Source organism: Triturus cristatus, chromosome 4_2, assembly GCF_964204655.1.
Source record: "Triturus cristatus chromosome 4_2, aTriCri1.1, whole genome shotgun sequence".
Lineage (NCBI taxonomy): Eukaryota > Metazoa > Chordata > Amphibia > Caudata > Salamandridae > Triturus > Triturus cristatus.
The window spans coordinates 206,556,343-206,574,740 of NC_140586.1; the positions used below are offsets into that span (position 1 = coordinate 206,556,343).

The 18,398-nt window shown below is 43.9% G+C and overlaps 1 protein-coding gene across 3 annotated transcripts in view; it reads right to left on the minus strand.

Moving 5' to 3' along the window:
* The window catches only part of RANGAP1 (Ran GTPase activating protein 1), a 368,213-nt gene that overhangs the window by 327,832 nt on the left and 21,983 nt on the right, over positions 1-18,398 (minus strand). For all 3 annotated transcript variants that reach the window (XM_085601202.1, XM_085601203.1, XM_085601201.1), the window contains 2 exons: positions 8,029-8,241; positions 4-131 (listed from right to left, as the gene is read on the minus strand). In XM_085601202.1, coding sequence (XP_085457328.1) covers positions 4-131; positions 8,029-8,140 — 240 coding nt within the window. In that variant the 5' untranslated portion in view covers positions 8,141-8,241. The remainder of the gene's footprint in view (positions 1-3; positions 132-8,028; positions 8,242-18,398) is intronic.

The following is an 18,398-nucleotide window of genomic DNA, read 5'->3' on the forward strand; positions in this document are numbered from 1 at the left end:
CACCTTCATGTCCGGCTTGCCCTCCAAGGCCTTGGCAATGGCCTTGGCAGCCTCAACACCCACAGTGTTCCCTTCCAGGCGCAGTGCCTGTAGTTCTTCATATTCCTCTATCTCCTTGATGACTTCATTCGCTAGAGAGAAGGAAAAAAAGCTATTTAATGTCTTACTGAAAGTATCTGTAATTGTCCCTGAATGCTACTCATGTTTAATGCATCAAGTGCTACACTCGGATGACAACATCATGGGCAATACTAAACATCTCCTGCTCAATTTTACAAAATTAACATCCACTTAAAAGTTTGTCCTTGTAATGGATAGATGCCTTTTAGAAGAAGTGCAAGTATCAAGTGGGTGTTTTGCTTCAATGTCATTTCTTTATCTCTCACAAGTGTTAAAGTAATTTGCACACACCTCTGAAACAAGTCTTCTCCCCAACATGTAGCTGTACCACCTACTCCATCCTTCAGTCTAGAGTAAGGCTGTTCTACTTTTTAACACTAAAAAATAGAGGTCATAGTAGTGGGAGGCTAGTGATCCCTGGCGCACTTCTACTAGCCTATAAACATAAGTGCCCATCCTTGCCCTGTGCCAGGAACCTTGGACAAGGATTTTAGTCTCTTGAATCAACGCTCTGCAATTGCCCCTCAAGTGGCAATAACAAAACCTTTGGAGGCCTCACAACAAAGTACACCATGGGGGTCTACCAATCCCACCATATACCATCTTTCCCATTCACTGCCCACCTTCATAAGGCCACATGTGACCGAGCTACTCCACAAGTTCTGTCCATCATATCTTTCCAGTCGTTGTCTTACTTGGCTTGTCTGTCACATTGCCCATGCCCTTTATACCTCTCTTGTGCACCCCCCCCCCATTTAGTGTCCATCATCCTTTTCTAAGTCACTGGTCTCAGTCACATGCCTTCCTTTTTCTTCTTATCCATCTCCATTTCACTTGTAGCTGTGCATCGCCTCGGTTTCACCTGTCTCCCCATCAGTTCTATCTCCACTATTTCTTTATCATTTCTCGCCTGTCTTACTCACTCATACCTTTCATCCAATTCCCGCTTATCACCCTCTAACCCCATTGTTGTCTCTTTCCAATTAGTTTCTTACTCTTCCCTCCATCTCACCTGCTCCAGTCTCACGTATCTCGCTCTTTCTCATCTGTCCCCCACTCCGCAATTTCTCTCACCCAACACCTCCCTTCTCTCTTGGCGACTTCTTTCTCCCCTTTCTCTTATTACATTTCTATTTTTCTTGCATTTCTTCCTCAATCACCTCTCACAGGACCCTCCTGATTTTGCTCAGCTGTGCCCTTCTCGAGCCATGCCTCCTATCTGCCTTCACCTATTTCTAACAGCTAATTTTGTCTCAATCGTCTCTCACCAATCTTGGCTGTCTTACTAATGTCTAAAACCATAACGCAATAGTTTCCTTTCACTTTTTCTCTTCTCCTTCTCACTGCCACTGTATCACCACATCACCAGTTTCACATCTCAAGTGTCTTTCACCTGCCTGTCTAATCACTCTCTCATCTGCCTCTCTCTGTATCTGGACACCTAGCTCAGGTGTCCCCTTTAAACCGGTGTGCTCACCTGAGCCACTCTCACATGTCTCTAATACCTATCTCCACTTTTTTCTAACATTATAACAAAGCTTGAATGAAAAGTAACAAAATTAATTTACAAAAAATAGCTTAAAATGTGCACTCTACTCTAAATCTACAGTTAATCGTAGTGCCCAAGTACTGATAATATAGAAGTAATAGGGTGAAACCACTCCAATTTATCATTGGCAACCCCAGAGTCTTAGTAAGGACCAATTCTTGGACTACATCAAGTAATAGGCTGGCTATACCAAGTACATATAGGACAGCAAAACTAGTGTCCTCTAAGAATACCTCAAATGATTTAGAGGAAGTATCCATCCACATGCCAAATAAACAATTGCTCCTGCTGTCAACATTTCAGCAGTACTCTGTAGGGAAACTGAAGAGGCTCCTCTTGCTATTTTGCTCATTATTATGCTAATGCAGGGTCCATTCTCCTGAATAAATTCAGCGTGTATTATCCTATTCCTTTCCAGAAGTTCATAGCCATGCTAAAAGAAAAATATCCAAGCAGTAGGCACCAGAAACTAACCTATCTCCGTTTTCAGGCTATTTACACTCCGAATTCATTCCTGCTGAAAGTGATCCCAAAGGACAAGCCCACCACACACCACATTTTCTTCTTTTTTTTTTTTTAACAAACAATTTAACTGCCACTTTCTCCGACAACCACCATAGGGCTATAGCATACTGTATACATGTAAACAAGAAATACCACTACTTATCTTCATCAAGAATATTTCCATTTATTTCACACAATTACTGAGGTCCGTATCAATAGCAAGATAGGTGACTTCCCAAATATTCTATGTAAAGCAACACAGAGCTCACTTAAACTGAAGTGCAAATGTCATGTCACCCAGATTTATAGGGACACCCCCAAACATAGTATATTGGGGCCATTAGCACAAGCCTATCCATGTTGCATATCCAACACCCCCCCCCCCCACTTCAGGCAGCATCTATCAACAATACTGTGCTTTCAGCAACAGCTTTAATGTGATATGCAGTTTGGAATGGCGTGTTACGTCAGTATAATCAAAAAGGCACAGTAAGGCCATCATGAGCATGAATTCACGTTTACAGCCAGTTACTCCTGATAGGGCAATAGCTACCTCCATCCAACTTTCTTACACCACTGTTTAGTTCATCCCCATTGTGTGGGCATAGAGTACCCCTTTGAAACATGGAAGAATAAACACTGGGGTGTCCACGGTCTTGCTGATGTGCAAACTGTTCTGTGCAAGTAAACTGAATTAGAAGGAAGTTGGCTGACAGACCAACCTTTGAAACACAAGACCATCTTGCTAAACAATCCTCAATAGAAAGCACCGTGAAATCTACTTCAAGTTTACAAAGCTGGACAAAGGAGTTGAAGAATTAACAATTAGTGTTTAGGGTATGCCAGTGGGTCATAATTGGAGCGTAATGGTTGCCAAGCACCAGCTTAATATAAAAGCAGTTAAGATTTGGCATCATAAAAACTCCGTGGATCAATAAGAATGCTCCTTTTTTTTTTTTTACTGGGTTAGAGAGTCCCTCAAACCCAACCGTCCAGATATACAAATGCTTTTGAACATTAATATCTCAACAACTAGAGAACGGATTTACACGAAATCACAAAAAGAACAATCTACGAACCAAGATCTAGCTTCGGGACAAATTTGGTGTAATTCCGTTCAGCAGTTTTTGCGGTAGAAGTCTATGGAAAATTAATGGTGAAATTTGCTTTTTGACCCCTCTTTTTTCCCTCTGCTCCCACTTGATTGATCACCCCAAACCTTTCAAGGAAGGACCGGAGGCAAATTTGCTTTTGTTTTTTTTCGCAGTAAGTTTTGTGAAGATTCGTCAATGGCACAAAAGTTATCAGCCAAATAAAAAACACCTGGTCCATGGAAAAGCAATCCTGACTAGAACTACCCTGTGGAGACCACCACCAGGTAATATACGCACACACGCAGATTTATAGATAGATATTTATTCATAGAAATTAAATTAAATGATCAGTTACCTTTTTTGTGTATACACAATCCCCAAAGAATATACAAACGAGATACCAGGCTTTAAACAACACTTGTTGTGACAGTAGACCTCCAAAATTGTGGTTACAGAGCAGTAAAAATATCAATGCAAATCAACTACCAAGTTACAATTCACACAAATGCTATTGTAGCTGCCTGTCAAAACTCACACAAAAAAAACCAATCACAAATCAGCTTGTGAGATACATTTTGAACAGCTACTGTTCACACAAGATAAAAATCACTGAATAAAATGGATACAGCACTATACTAAACAGGTAAGCCTTATGGGTTATTTTGCTTTGTTAATGGTATGGAGAACACAAATAAACTGCCTTTCGTTACCTATACTGCATATTTTGAATACGTTCTAATTTGCCAGGATGTACTTTGTGGAAGGAAGAACAAACCCAAACTAATCTGACCAAACAATGGTGAATAACTGGCATCCAGCAGGATGTGCTAGGTTTGCCACTACTGAATTTCTGCTTAACCTGTGCAGGCTATTTGGCGGCATGAACGACACCAAACAAGTGACGGAGCTAGCTTTGGTGCTATCCCTAGATGCCAAGATAGCATTGGATTACCTGGAATAGTCCTTTATGTACTGGGTTTTGGAAAGAATGGGGGTGGGATGGGAATACTGAAGCTGGGTAGAGCTACTACACCGACAACCAATGACCCAAGTTGAAGTGAACTGAGCAAATCCACAATATCCCCACAGGCAAAAGGAATGAGGCAGGGTGACCCGCTCTATCCTATGCTTTTTGCGGTAGCCTTAGAACCGCTGGCAGCATGATTTTGGGAGAGAAGCGGACAAGGCAGACCCCACTGTGGGATAGTGACGCCTTAGGGAAAGTGGAGCGGCTAGAAGGCTTTTCTAACTGGAATATGATAGAAATCTCCACACTGGGAGACATCTGGGATAAAGCTGGCCTGATGTCCTTTCAACGGCTCAGACAGGATTACCACCTGGTAGACACAGAAGTGTTCCAGTACCTACAAATAAGGCACACATTAGCAGCCTCTATCCATAAAGTCACAACAATCGAAGAATCCTCACCACTAGAAGACAGGGTACTCGGGGAAAACAGCTGAATAAAAAAAGCACAGCTGAATAAAAAAAGCAATCTCCCTGATTGACAATAAAATTATATACAACTCGCCAGATGTGATGGACAAAGTCAGAGAACACTGGAAGAGTGATATGGGCCCTTTAGAGGATAGCGAGTGTGAAGAGGCACTGCAGGCCCCGCGAGAGATTGCAATACGATCAGGGGTCTGCTTAATGCAGCTTCGGATACTGCATACATCGTGCTATACTAGAGAGGACCTATGTAAGATGGGGAAGTTAGATCCAAAAAACGCATCCTAGGATGCAGTGAGGTAGAGGACTTCTTGAACACTATCGGGTCCCGAGCAAAACTGCAGGGCTACTGGAAGGAGGTGAGAGACAGTCTATATGCAGCGACTGGTACAAAATTAGACAGCTCAGTAAAAACGTTGGAGGGTTAATAGCCCGCAGAAATATACCAAACTGCTGCAGATGTTGGGGCTTGCTGTAGCTAAAAGAAATACTGTAAGAAGCAGGCACCCGACGTGCCTGGAGTTGCCACTTGGGTAGAAGACATGGACTGGTGCATGCTGGCAGAGAAACAAGCCTATGCAGGAATGGGATGCCCCAAAAAAAGGGACTCTCTAGCAACTCTACAGGGGTATGTATGACTGTCATCCCCATGAGCAGTGTAAGAATGTATTGGCAGGACAATGAGGGGGTGCGAGTGGAAAAAGGAAAAGGGTGCGAGGGGGATTGAGAGAACAACATATGGTCAAATTAGGAATATACATAACCTGTCACTCCTTGTGGAAGTTACGGCTGTCAATGGTTTTTTGTTGAAAATATCTCTAAAAAAAAACAAAGATCAGCCCAGCTCTGAAAAAGCCATCACCCCATCCAAGCACCGAAGCAGGCAACGAATGAACAATGTCAAGCACAAAATATGATGAAGCATGAATTCAAGTTATAAATTAAGAGCTATTGAACTAATCACAGCACTGGTTTACTGGGAAGCATTTCATCCATGTCAAACATTCAGTTAACAGCCAAGGAGAAGCTCAACACAGACACAGCATAAACAGACCGATAATAGCACAGTAGAAGTAGATCACTGCCCCTATCTCAAAAGACAAGTTCGGGCAGCAGTAAGAACAGTAACTAGTGTAGATTCATTTAAAGTGTTGCTCAAATACAAATTAGCAGACATCCCCACGGGGAACTTAAGTTTATAAGAGTTTGTCTTGAACCTTTTCAAAGGAGTGCATTGTTGCAATGACGACACAGTTGAGACACGACAAAAGAGTACACCTGTTAATACTGTTCTCATTAATGAAGACATACATGTCTGAATATTACAGTGTACTAAATGGATTTCTTGCATTTTGTAGTGTAACAAAATCAAATTTTTTTTTTTTTTTTAAGTGTGGGTCCATTGGAAAGGAGTACTAACAATTGAGGTTAATGTGAGGGTGTACGTTTCTTGGTATGGATCATGAAAGAATGGGCTTTGGTCCGAACCCCACAGAAGCAGTTCAACAGGAGTAGATTCCTAAGGTGAAGGTTTGGCACCAGCCCTTGGGCAACACTGCACTGAATACAAATGCAAAGTAATACAAGCCAAAACCCTTTAGTTAACTTCCTTCATGGATTCCAATAGAAGGCCCGTACAGCGCAGACAGGGGAATAAGGATTATATCCGTTCCAGATCCATAGGCCCACCTTTGATCATCAAGGCTAGTCTTTTCTGTTCAATTCTCCCATCTTTTAGAAAACTTAAGATGTTTACAGCTGCCAAATCTGTCTAGGACAAATCTAAAAAACAGACGTTTTGAAGCAAGATGTTAACCTCTTGCCTAGAGCACCACCTGGCTATGCTCTGCCAGCTGTGTATGGCTGATGTCAGAGCCAACATCCACTTTGTCTCAGCTACTGCACTATTTGCCTCAAGAAGAATAGGAGTTTTGAATTGCAATATACTTGGCTTTTGGGCGATGAGGCATAGGTGCCGGCTGGTGCTTCAAAATGATCATGCAGGACCTCAAGGTTGAGACTTCAATCCTAGGTTCAAATGCCAAAGAAAACCAAAAATCAGATGAACTGGGGAAACTGCAGAGAAAAAAAATTGGGGATTTTTTTCCTACATCACAAGCTTCAATAAAGTGCTTTCATTTTCATACCATTTGAAGTATTAGCTATGCTTGATCAATAAGAGGGAGAAAAAGAAACCCTGCACAATAGCCGTGAGCTATGCTAAAACCCAGTGCAGACCCTCCTGATGTGTGTCATTCTGATCTAGCACAGACTAAGGCATGAAGCATCAACACAACACACAGTCTGTGCACATAATTTGCCAGCTTTACATTTGCTCATGTTAAGAAGAATTAATGTAAATGAGGATGGTTTACTTCCCAGTGCTTTTCTGTACCTCAAGCATGACATTTCAAGCCTAGTGTGTCTAATTAGAACAAATGTTGCTTGGCTTGACGATCTACAATCCACATACGATGGACTCTCCTTCCAGGTAAGCCTACCATACCAAATGCTGCATCCCCTGATAAAAGTGAACACTATGAACACAGCAGCCCTCTACTACTCTAGAGGAAATTCAATGCCTGGCTTAGCACTGCACCCCTGACAAGCATGCCCGTTAGGAACACCCCCACCCCCACCCCCACAATGTGCTGCAAGGCCCGCCTCGGGCTATCTAGCAGAGAGCTGAGCGCTTTGACAAATCTGAGTTTATACACTACATCGAATAGTCACTTATTGGCGATAGTCTAGAATCTCAAAGAAAAGTTTCTAATGCAGCAGGCCATAAAAACCTGTACTTATTTACATGCTTAGTTCTTGATAAAACAGAACTAAACACGTAAATAAGCATGTTTATATGGACTGCTTTATCAGAAGCTTTTCCATCTCGAATGGTTTAGATAAATGAGATGTGACTATTAAGTGTTGCCTCTCTATAGCGCACATAGTTTGATTTCTGGCCGGAGGAAAATCAAGCCACTAAGGTGGGCACTACAGCATTAAAAAAGGAAGCACTTTGTATTGTGTTGTAGATAAATCTGAAGTTGTCCCTCTTTAGTTGCTTAACTTCGACAAATCTGGCAGCTCTGCACGAAGAGAAAAGCCTTGGCCCTCCCAAGAGGCAGCCTACTGCTTGGCTAAATGATTGCCCCTCAGAAATTTACTACCTGCTATGTAGATTACCCATTGCCCCACAGACGGCCTGTTGAGTATCTAACAGAAAAAACTGAGCAGGTTAGTGTCCATTCTGCTGTAAGACACATTCCTGCTGCCAATATTTGACCCCATATGTCTAGAAGTTTTGCTCACCATCATCTGCTGTATTCAGCTTCAGCCCACGGCCTTTGAAGCTCAGCTCTCCGCCCCCGACCTTAGTTTTTGCAAAAGATTCAGTAAGCGTAAGGATATCTTCGGAGGCCATGATATGGTCACAGTTTGGATGTTCGCTTGGACCTTCTTGCTCACAGACGTCTGTCGTGGAGGTTGTTGGAGAGGGAATGTAGATTTTCTGTTGCTGGAGACCTATGACACACCATCATAATTACACAATGCAATGTAAAGTTCACAAAAAAAACTTTTTTTCCATATTTTAAACAAATTGTGAGATTTTAAACAGCACCAAAAATACAAATGCAGAATAGATTCAGCTTAAAAGAAAAGTACAAGTACACTCCCCTCACCACAAGATGGAGGCACCTCAGTGTGCATCCGTCGTCATTTCCTACAAAAGTAGCATCCTGAAATCTGATGTCTCAATTTACATCCCTGTCCGAAGAACATTTGGATAGCACCATCTGCTCCTAATCCAAATCTCACCAAGTAGAATAGACGGTTTTGTACATTAAAACGCCACATGTGAAAAAAATGGCACCGACATGAACTGGCACCCCTGGAAGATCCTCGGGCCGCCCAAATTTGACATTCTCCATTTCAATGTTAAACTTCCATAGTGTGAGCTTCAGAAATGCCACCCTGTTTTCTTCTTTGAATATGCGGACGCAAGGAACCGAGCGTGGACTGGCATGTTAAGACTACACTTGGTCACCATAGCCACTTACTGGCAGCGAATCAGGACTGTCCTAACTCAGATACTCCAAACCCACGTCACACTTCCACCCATACAGGCACTTCTAGGCATCTTGGACGGTGTCAAGGGGGAGAAGTGGGGGGCGGAGAAATCGATATCCAACTGAACTGGCCGCTATGGTGAAATGGGATATTACCCTAAAATGGAGATCGGAAGCCTTGCCCATCGGTAAGGATTGGCGCAGGGGAATGGACTGGTATGCGCAACTGGAAAAACTAATCTACGTAGCCAGGAGTTGCCTGAAGAAACGCTCCCAGATATGGGGCAAATGGCTGGATTTGTATGCTTTAGACGCTTGATCTCTCCATTACTTATTGCTGTATGGCGGGCAGGTCACGTGGGGTACTGGTGCACTTGTTTGTGTTATTGTTGTATTACGCTGACTGCCTTCTAAAAGTCAATAAAAAGTAGTTATCAAAGACTGCACTTGGTGAGTCTAAGGCAGGAGGAAGGATAGTAAGTGGGCCATCTGAACCAACATGCCCTCAGCCGGTCAACCCTCTGGGGCAAACATTCTCACCTGTGGGCACTGCAGTGCCACCATTTGCACTGCACAAGTCTGCTGTCCAAGCTGGCATTGCTTCACCACATGATCTTTGAACATTTGTAAACAGAAAGTAGTGGTTTCTATCTGAGATAGGTCTGGCAGTCTGATTGCGAGGGACACAGACTTAATAAAGTCTGGACCTCCCAGCAAACAAGGCCTATTAAAGGTCTCTAGTATGATAGCACCAGTGCTGGATACTGAGAAGAACAGTCCTAGTGGGCCTGAAGACTACCAACTTCATATCATGATTTCACAGTTTAGACTTCTACGCTCAAATTCCTTCAGAAGAGGCTTACTTTTCTGGTGGTTCACTGGAGGGCAATTAAATAACAAAATGCCTGGCCACTTTTTTGTGCAACAGTATTTTAAGAATGGGGTGGTCGGAGCTCCAACAGGGATGACAGTGCCCAAATTGAATGCGAGGTAGGGCAGGAAAACAGGCTTAGCAATGCGTCATGCTATTCTCATCTGAAAGTTACTGCAGTTTTAAAGGCGATACCAAGACTGCGTATACCTCCCAAAGAGGTGGAAAGGGCAACAAAAGGACTGGACACTCCCGAAAGGAGAAGCAAACAGAAACCAAGGTAGACAAATGCACAGGGAGCATACAGTGGTAGTGTGATCTTAAAATGATCTGCTTTCATATAGCTGCAGTCCTCAAAGTGACCTTCACAAATTATATATACTTGAAACGGCTTGGAGCCTTACAGCATGTTAACGGCTCACACAATTCTTGCTGAGCAGTCTGTGCCCCAACTTTTAAAAACAGTAGCTCAGCATAGAGAAGTTAAAAAATAAAACAGACATGGTTTAGCAGAGGCTGACAAGGGAAAAAACTAAATTGGAAGATATTTGAAAACTAGACCACTACAGGCAAACTGTATGAGAACTAGAGGAGGAAACCAATCGACATCATCTTTGGCAAATGACAGTAAAACACAAGGGAACACCACTAACCAGAGTATTTTAGCAGTGTGGAATACAAAGGCAAGAGCACAATAATCAGGCTATTTTGGGACAGAAAACAAGAACTAGCCCATACTTCACACAGTGCATGAGTCCATAAATAAGGTAAAAGTAACTGCAACTAGGCCACTCCTGCACATTGCAGGAAACTGAAGGAAAAGATTAAGTCCTCAGCATGGGGACGGAAATTCAACATAATTCATTATGGGGGCAATACCTCCCGTAGGACCAACCATGATCTAAACAGGTTGCAATATAACATGTCACAAATATAATACCTTAGTAATAGCCATCAGATAACGATGCCCATTCTCACATGTGTGAAGCAAATTCTAAAAAGAAGTGTTGCATCTTTTCAGGTCACTACCTTCATAAGTTGTACAAAGCACCATATAGTGGCATTTAAATTGAACCTCAGTGGAGAATATTTTTACACTAGATGCGACATACAAATTTGTTGGAAATGGCCCTTTTTGCAGGGTTATCCCCAAACTCTTTGCTTTTTCCTCCTATTTTTCCCTGATCTGTTTGTGTTGGTTTTAGGACTCTGGGCACTTTACCACTGCTAATCAGTGCTAAAGTGCATATGCTCTCTGTGTAAATTGTGTTATGGATTGGTGTTTCCATGATTGGATATTTGATTTACCTGTTAGCCCCTAGTAAAGTGCACTGTGTGTGCCAGGGTCGGTGAATCAAATGCTACTCGGGGGGCCTGCAGCACTGGTTGTGCCACCACTGTGAGTAGCCCTGAAAACGGTAACTCAGACCTGCCATTGCAGAGTCTGTGCGCAGTTTGTAACTGGCATGTTGACTTGGCCAGTGCATACACTGGCCAGTCCCTAACCTTCCCTTTTATGTCAGACATCCCTCCGGTAGGCCCAAGGTACCCCTGTGGGCAGGGTGCAATGTATGTGAAAGGTAGGACATGCCCTGGTGTGTGTGGCATGTCCGAATAGTGAATTACAGCCCATTTAGTTTTTCACTATTTCAAGGCTACCAGTTACCCATAGGATAGAATGGGAGGTTTGTTTATAACATCTTATAAACATAACTGGCCCAGGGAATTCGGTAAGAAAATAGAATTTAGTATGCCTGAACTCAGAATCTAAAGATGCATCTTTTAGTGAGGGTGATTTTTACATTTTGTGTTTGAAAATACCACTTTTAGAAAATAGGTATTTTCTTGCTCAGTCATCCCATGTGCCTCTGCTGGAATGTGGATTGCCTGTCTGGGTTTTGGATGACAGAAGGCTGGGTGGCGGAGGGGCTCCAGATGGTCTAGGTAGGTCAGGATAGGGCTGAATAGACCTGAGCTGTGATGGGGGAAGGGGGAGGAGATTTCCTTGCACCTCAAAGGGCCTGGTCTGCCTCCGACGAGGCCGTCTCCACCTCCTGCCAGGAATTCACACCAAAGAAGGCCAAACTGGTTCAGGCTGGGTAGAGAGACCCTCTGCCTGAAAGATCAAAGGATTTTTTGACATAAATACTGGGTCCCAGGCCCCTGAACTTTAGAACTCATCTGGAACAAGAAGACTGCCAAGAAGAAGAGCTGCAAAAAGGAACGACCGCTTTGCTGGGCTGACCTGCAGTGGCTGCTTCCGTCTTGGGCAATGAAAGGCCTGGACTGGACTTTCTGCAACCTAATTTGTGAGTCTCTCCAAGGGCTTGAGGCAGAGCTTGCCCCCTGTTCACGAAGTCTCAGGAACAGCAAAGACTTCAAGTTCTTCGACTCGCAGCTCTGGCGACTGGGTGTTTTGTGCTACAACTTGAAGAACCCCAACTCGACGACGTCTATGACGCCGCTGCCGACTTCGTGACCTGAATGCACCGCAGAGGGCAATGCCGCACCGTAACCCCCGTCTCACCAACGACGCCTGTTGACGCCGCCACCGAGCCGCTGCTTGCACCGCGACCTGTGGGCATCGCACTCCGCACCGCCTCGCTTCACGCCAAAGCTTTGACACGGCAGAGGGCACCGCCGCAACACCGCACCGCAACCCTGGTCTCACGGACGACACCTGTTGATGCCGCCACCGAGCCGCTGCTTGCACCGCGACCTGTGGGCACTGCACTCTGCACCACCTCGCTTCTCGCCGAAGCTTTGGCACTGCAGAGCGCAACGCGACCCTGGTCTCACGGACGACGCCCGTTGACGTCGCCACCGAGCCGCTGCTCGCACCGTGACCTGTGGGCACCGCACTCTGCACCACGAGGACGCCTTGGCCTTCCTGACGCCGCCACTTCCCACCGAAAGCGACGCCGCTGCTTGCACCATTGTTCGAGGGCACCGCTCGTAAGGTACACGACGCACCGCCCTCATACCGCACCGCAGCCTTGGCCTACCGACGCCATCGACTCCAGTTCGTCAGCGCTTCAGCAATGACAATGCCGCAGTTTGCACCGCGACCTTCTAGCACCGTGACAAGCACCGCCTCCACCTCGCACCGCGACACTGGTCTCACCGACGTCGTCTGACGCCGCCACCTAGCCGCAGCTCACACCTCGACCTGGGGGTGCCGCACCGCTGCGCACCGCAGCACCCGACGCCTACTGGTGCCAGCGCTCTTGATTCCACCAGAGAGAACCTCAACCTGCAAACGCGAGTGACTTCAAGGGCCTCAACGCCCTACATTTCTCACAGGTACTGTTTTGCGGGTCTTCCCGACACCGTAGCTGGCCCGCGACCAGCCACAACTGTTGGATTTTGTGGTTCACGACGCCGTGGTAGCCCGGACGGAGCTATCCACACAAGGAACTCTTTTTAATCAGCGTATTTTTGGAACTGTGAACTTTTAAGTATAGTATTGTGGATTTTTATCGTTTTTGTTCTTGTCTTAATTATATAAAAATATTGGATATTTTTCTAAACTGGTGTGGTGTCCTTTTGTAGTGCGTACACTGTATTACTGTTGGTTATGTGCAAATGCTTTACACACTCACTGCCTCTAAGAAAAGCCTGGCTGCTCGTGCCAAGCTACCAAGGGTGTGAGCAGGGGTTATTTTAGACGTGTAACTCGCTTATCCTGACTTGAGAGGCGTTTTTTTGCTTGTCTTTGGCGCACGCCCTAGCCTGCCAAAAATCCAATTTCTAACATATATGCCAGCTAGTAAATCTAATTGTAACTAGCAATGTCATTATGCATGCAAACAATAGCACTAGCAGAAGTAGGTTCAAACAGCCCCTGCAATGAACCACAAGTATAGAAACTAGAATGTGCCACATAGCAGTGGCTCTGCGTGTGCGTGGTCTATTAGAAACAAAAAAGACAGTTAAAAGAAGAGAAATGTCAACTGGGCAATCTTTACAGCATGAAAGTTACACATACAGATTAGTGGGTTACTGTGGCAGTTGCAGCCACATGCATGCGAAATACGAGTGACGTGATAGACTCAACAGAGAGCATTTCATACTATCAAGGTTGATAAAATCAATACCAATCAACTGGGTGATATTAAAAGGTTATGAGACACGTAATTGTGACAGCAATATAAACGCCACATGTCTATACAACAGGGATTGCCATTACAAAATATTAAACCACACACAAGTTCATGTGTTTGGCTGCCATGAAAGGTACTTTCACCAAGTCAGGGACCCTACACAGCAATCTACCAAGGTACAACTACACTGGTCAAAACTCACAACCTAACTACACGCACACAATGGCAAGTAAAACATTTGTTGCCTATGACAGATTCTCTTTGAACTTCATGAATTAGTGCAGTTTTGAAGGTGCTTAGAGCGCAGCAGTCAGTGACAAATTACACTTCTACTGTTATTTAAATCTTTGTCAAGACCGAAACCAAGCGAACAGTGGAGAAAATGCAGCAAGTATAGTAAAGAGTCTTGTGCCATACTAAATATTTTAGAGTACTGGCTTTACAGCTTAACTGTCACCAAACATTATAGGATCAAAAGAAAAAGAACTTTAAGAACCCTTGCTGAGAGATGGGGATTGTCTCTGTCTAAAGGTTAATTCCCTTGATTACTCTGTTTTAATTGGTCAGATATTGTGTGCTTCCACTGAAAACAAGCAATGGCATAGTCAATAGGTCTCGCCTTTGGGACTTTATAAGTGTTTAATTATCCAGCACAATATCAACTGTTGCATAGCTAAACACTTATAAGGTCCCAAAGGCGAGACATATTGGCTATGCCAATGCCTGTTATTTATGCTGTCGGGGTGCTTCCAGGCCCCTTATGCAGTCTGTGGATTACGGCGAGAAGCATTATCACACTTTTCTCCACAATATTTCAGCAAAACACTACAATTTTCATGATGATGTAGAGAAAGCAAGAATATAATTAAGAAAAGGGCACAGAAGTTTACATTCAGCTGATTTCCCAGGGCGCCTGCAGGCTCCCTCCACATAAATCTAATAATGTCCTTGAAGGACGGGGCTTAGATGTTAAAAAAAATATATATTATTTGTGAAAGAGTGCTAGAATTCAACGACTAAAGCCCTCAAAAAGCGAAGTATTAAAAGCTGGTGAAAACATGTCAGATAGTGGGAAGAAATACGAGGAGCCGGTGGAAGGAAATGGGCGCCTGATGAAGGACATGAGGTGACATAGTGGGATGGAGGGCGAGTGACCGTCATCACGGGAGCCTGATGAAGAACATCTGCAGGCATCTGGACGAGCAGCCAGGCCTGCAGTAGTAAGAAAGCCACGATACTTGTAGTAGCTGCAGCCTGGTGGCCGCGCGCTGTTGTCAGTGGCAGCAGCCCGGCGCGAGCAGCCAAAACCGTTGGAAATAGACCTGAGGTGCTGAAAGTTGACAGACCTGGGGTTTACGGAGCAGCAATTGAAGAAGTGCCAGGAAATAAGTATGCTCACGTCAAAGAAAGCCAGCTCACCACGACTGCCTTTCAGCTGCAACATTTTGCTGAAATACTTAGTGTGACAGCCTTTGCTCACGATTTTTAGGTCTCATGAAGTCATTAAAAAAAAAATCCTCGCTAAAACTTTTCATATGGTCAACCTTAAACGAACAATGAAAACAGTAGCATTAGGTGACCCCGTGTGATGTAGGTTCACATTTCATTAATGAATTCCATAAAAGGTTGTTTTCTTTTAACATCCGTCTACCTGGATTAGTATTTAAATTACGGGAAATGATTGCCAGGTTAAAACAAGTCTGCGAGTGGTGCGCGCGCGCCACAGCGAACAATCTGTTTTCAATTATCGCGCCAGTGTCTGGGCATGATAATTGAAAACAGATGTGGGCCGTGCAGGTAACCGCAAGCAATAGGCCGTGGGCAGAGCAAATGCGGTACATGCACCCGCCTTTGCCCAATTGCGTGCGGTCTTTCTTAGATAGACGCACGCAAAGCCCAATAGCCTGTAACGAAAGCTGACCACACACACAAGCGTGTGGTGAGCTTGCTGAAGCCCCTTACATAAAGTCGAGCAGACCAGCGCATGCACGCTGCGCTAGACTCGACCAAAAAAATGATTGCATTGCACTTTTTGCCTTGTTCGAAAGCTTATGCTCAATACAGCACGACTGAGTTGGTTATGGTCAATCATCTATAATTGGTTTCCTGTAGGGATAAATTCATCATCAACAATGCTCTAATAACTTTTCAATTGCCATTATGAATGCTATTTCAATCAGTATTAACAAATCAATACTTTATCAAGCCCTCCTCTCCTCATCCTCCACCGAGTGTCTATACAACTCGTAAATCAATATATTAAAATATTTCATACTGACACATCTACAAGATATATTTACACAAACATCCTGCCAACAATTTTTTTTTTTTTTTACACGTGTCCAAGTTTCCTCAATTTTACAATATGGTATATGTTAAAGGTAGTCCATACATATAAAGTGATAGGGTGGTCCAAAGTCCTTTTGTCACCCTTCGAGTCACCACTTAAAGAAAATGTAAGGTTTTGACACATTTCAGCCTTCAATAAATTCCAGGCCTCGTCAGGACAGAAGTAGCAGGAATAAATCTCTAAAGGAAAAATTAAAAACAAAAAAACAAAGGCAATATATATACAGCACTATCTAAATATTTACACATCTTTGCGGGATTCAAGTACCCCAGCCACACTGGGGAGTGTCCTCGAACGTACTGATTTGTTAAGGCTGATTAAAATAGCATTTATAATGGCAACTGAAAAGTCATTAAAGCATGGTTGATAATCTATCCCTATATGAAATTAACTATATACAATTGTCTATGACCCATGTTTCGTTAGGGTTATTCGGGTAGCCTCTTTACAGTTAGAGTTGGTTATAGTGGCAAATCAATAAGGAGTCTGTAGGCCTGAGTTGTTCATTATGAAAAGTCACGACAAAGATGGGAGGCCCGACTTGTTTAATTTGAAGAATCAGGCCTCTTAGGGTGGATTTTCCATTACACTGCTTTACAGCTTTAAGAAAGACACTGTGGTGCAGGGAATCTGAGACTACCAGATATGCAGGGGTTTTGGTGTTTCTTACACTCTGTGGCAAACCCTAGAATAGAAGACTTGCACTTTGATCATCCTTGTTACGTCGTTTTAGGAAGGCTTGTATGTTTTCATGCCAACTGTAACTTTGCAGATATTTGTAATTTTATGACTGAATACCAATAGCTGCCATGTGGGAAAGCTTAAACTGAATACAGTAAGACTGAGTAAATTATGGTGACAAATAATGAAGTCTATATGGTTTGCTGTTTCAATGGAAAAAATAACAGAGGCCATTGGTCTAATTTTATTATGAAAGGTTAAAACAGAGGTAGTACACCGGACATAAATACATGTTAAAGCCAATAGGCCCTTAAGGGAGGATTAGTATCACAGCATGTTAAAGCCTGAAGACACGTGTTATGTTGAATATCGCATACTTTCGCGATAAGCAAGGATTTTGGTGTTGGTTACTTCCCGTGACAAATCCTGGGGGTAAAATATGTACTCTGTGAAAATCTTTGTTAGACTCTCTGAGAAGAGCCCGGTAGGCATAATTGTCTGCCAAGCACCTTCAATAAAACATAATAAGAATATTCTACATACAAATAAATACTGAGGATCTTTAGGTCAGTCATCTTCTGTCTATATGCGTGTCATACACTTTCTGCCTCTCCCCATGACAGCATAGCATATGCATGGGGCAATAGGTTAGCCTATTTAAGGTACTGGCTCGATTGCCCTAGCAATGGCATTGGCATCACTTGTGCACATATGCTTGAAAATGACTGTTTCACTGTCTGGGTTAGAGGCCAGTCCTTTAGATTCCATTTTTTCCTTTTTGGGTCCTCTTTTATTTCTTACATTGTTTCCTTTTTAGCTCTGAACTAGACATCATATGTGCTGTCGATTAGAGACATTTTGTTTACAGACAAAGGGCTTACAGCTGGCTCATGGCTTTATCACTGGTCTGATTCAGCGACACTCATTTCCTTTGTTGCAGTTGGTGAAGGCATGCCTGCATCATGTCCTCTCCTTGTGTTTGGCCCTCCCCTGGAGCATGGACTGGTACTTGTGTCCATCACTTCTCCCGTATTTGGAGCTACTTTTTTCTGTGTGTTCAAACACTCCATGTGAGTGCTTGTGTTTTCACTCTGTCTTCCATATACCAATGCCACCAGTGCGGACCCAATTTTACAGACTTTGCCTCATGCCCTGTCCCCTTTGCAGATCGAGAACCATTTCCTCGGCTGTCCTACCATACCAGTTTAACAGGCAACACCCTTGTTCCCAAGCATCCCATGCCTACAATACCTGGACAGACCATTACCCCAACTTTCCCCAAAAGCCTGGGTTTGCTCCAATCGCGCACCTGCTCTGTTACACGTTTTCACTGTAGCATGTTAGTGCATTAAGCATGGAGCAGTCATCCACTTCAAACACCACTTCTTCGTCAAACCCCACAGTCATTGCTCTCCACCATGCCAATCCGCTGAACACCGGGAAATGTAGTCAGGCAGAGCCCAGAAGCAGAGCGTCTGCAAACCCTGCACGCTATCCAGCTGAAACTACATCTCCCAGACGTTCACCAGGACCAGATTCCAGACTGCAGCAGAGCATCTATGGGTGGGAAGTACAAGCAGGAGCAGGCCGCTCATTGGAAAATAATT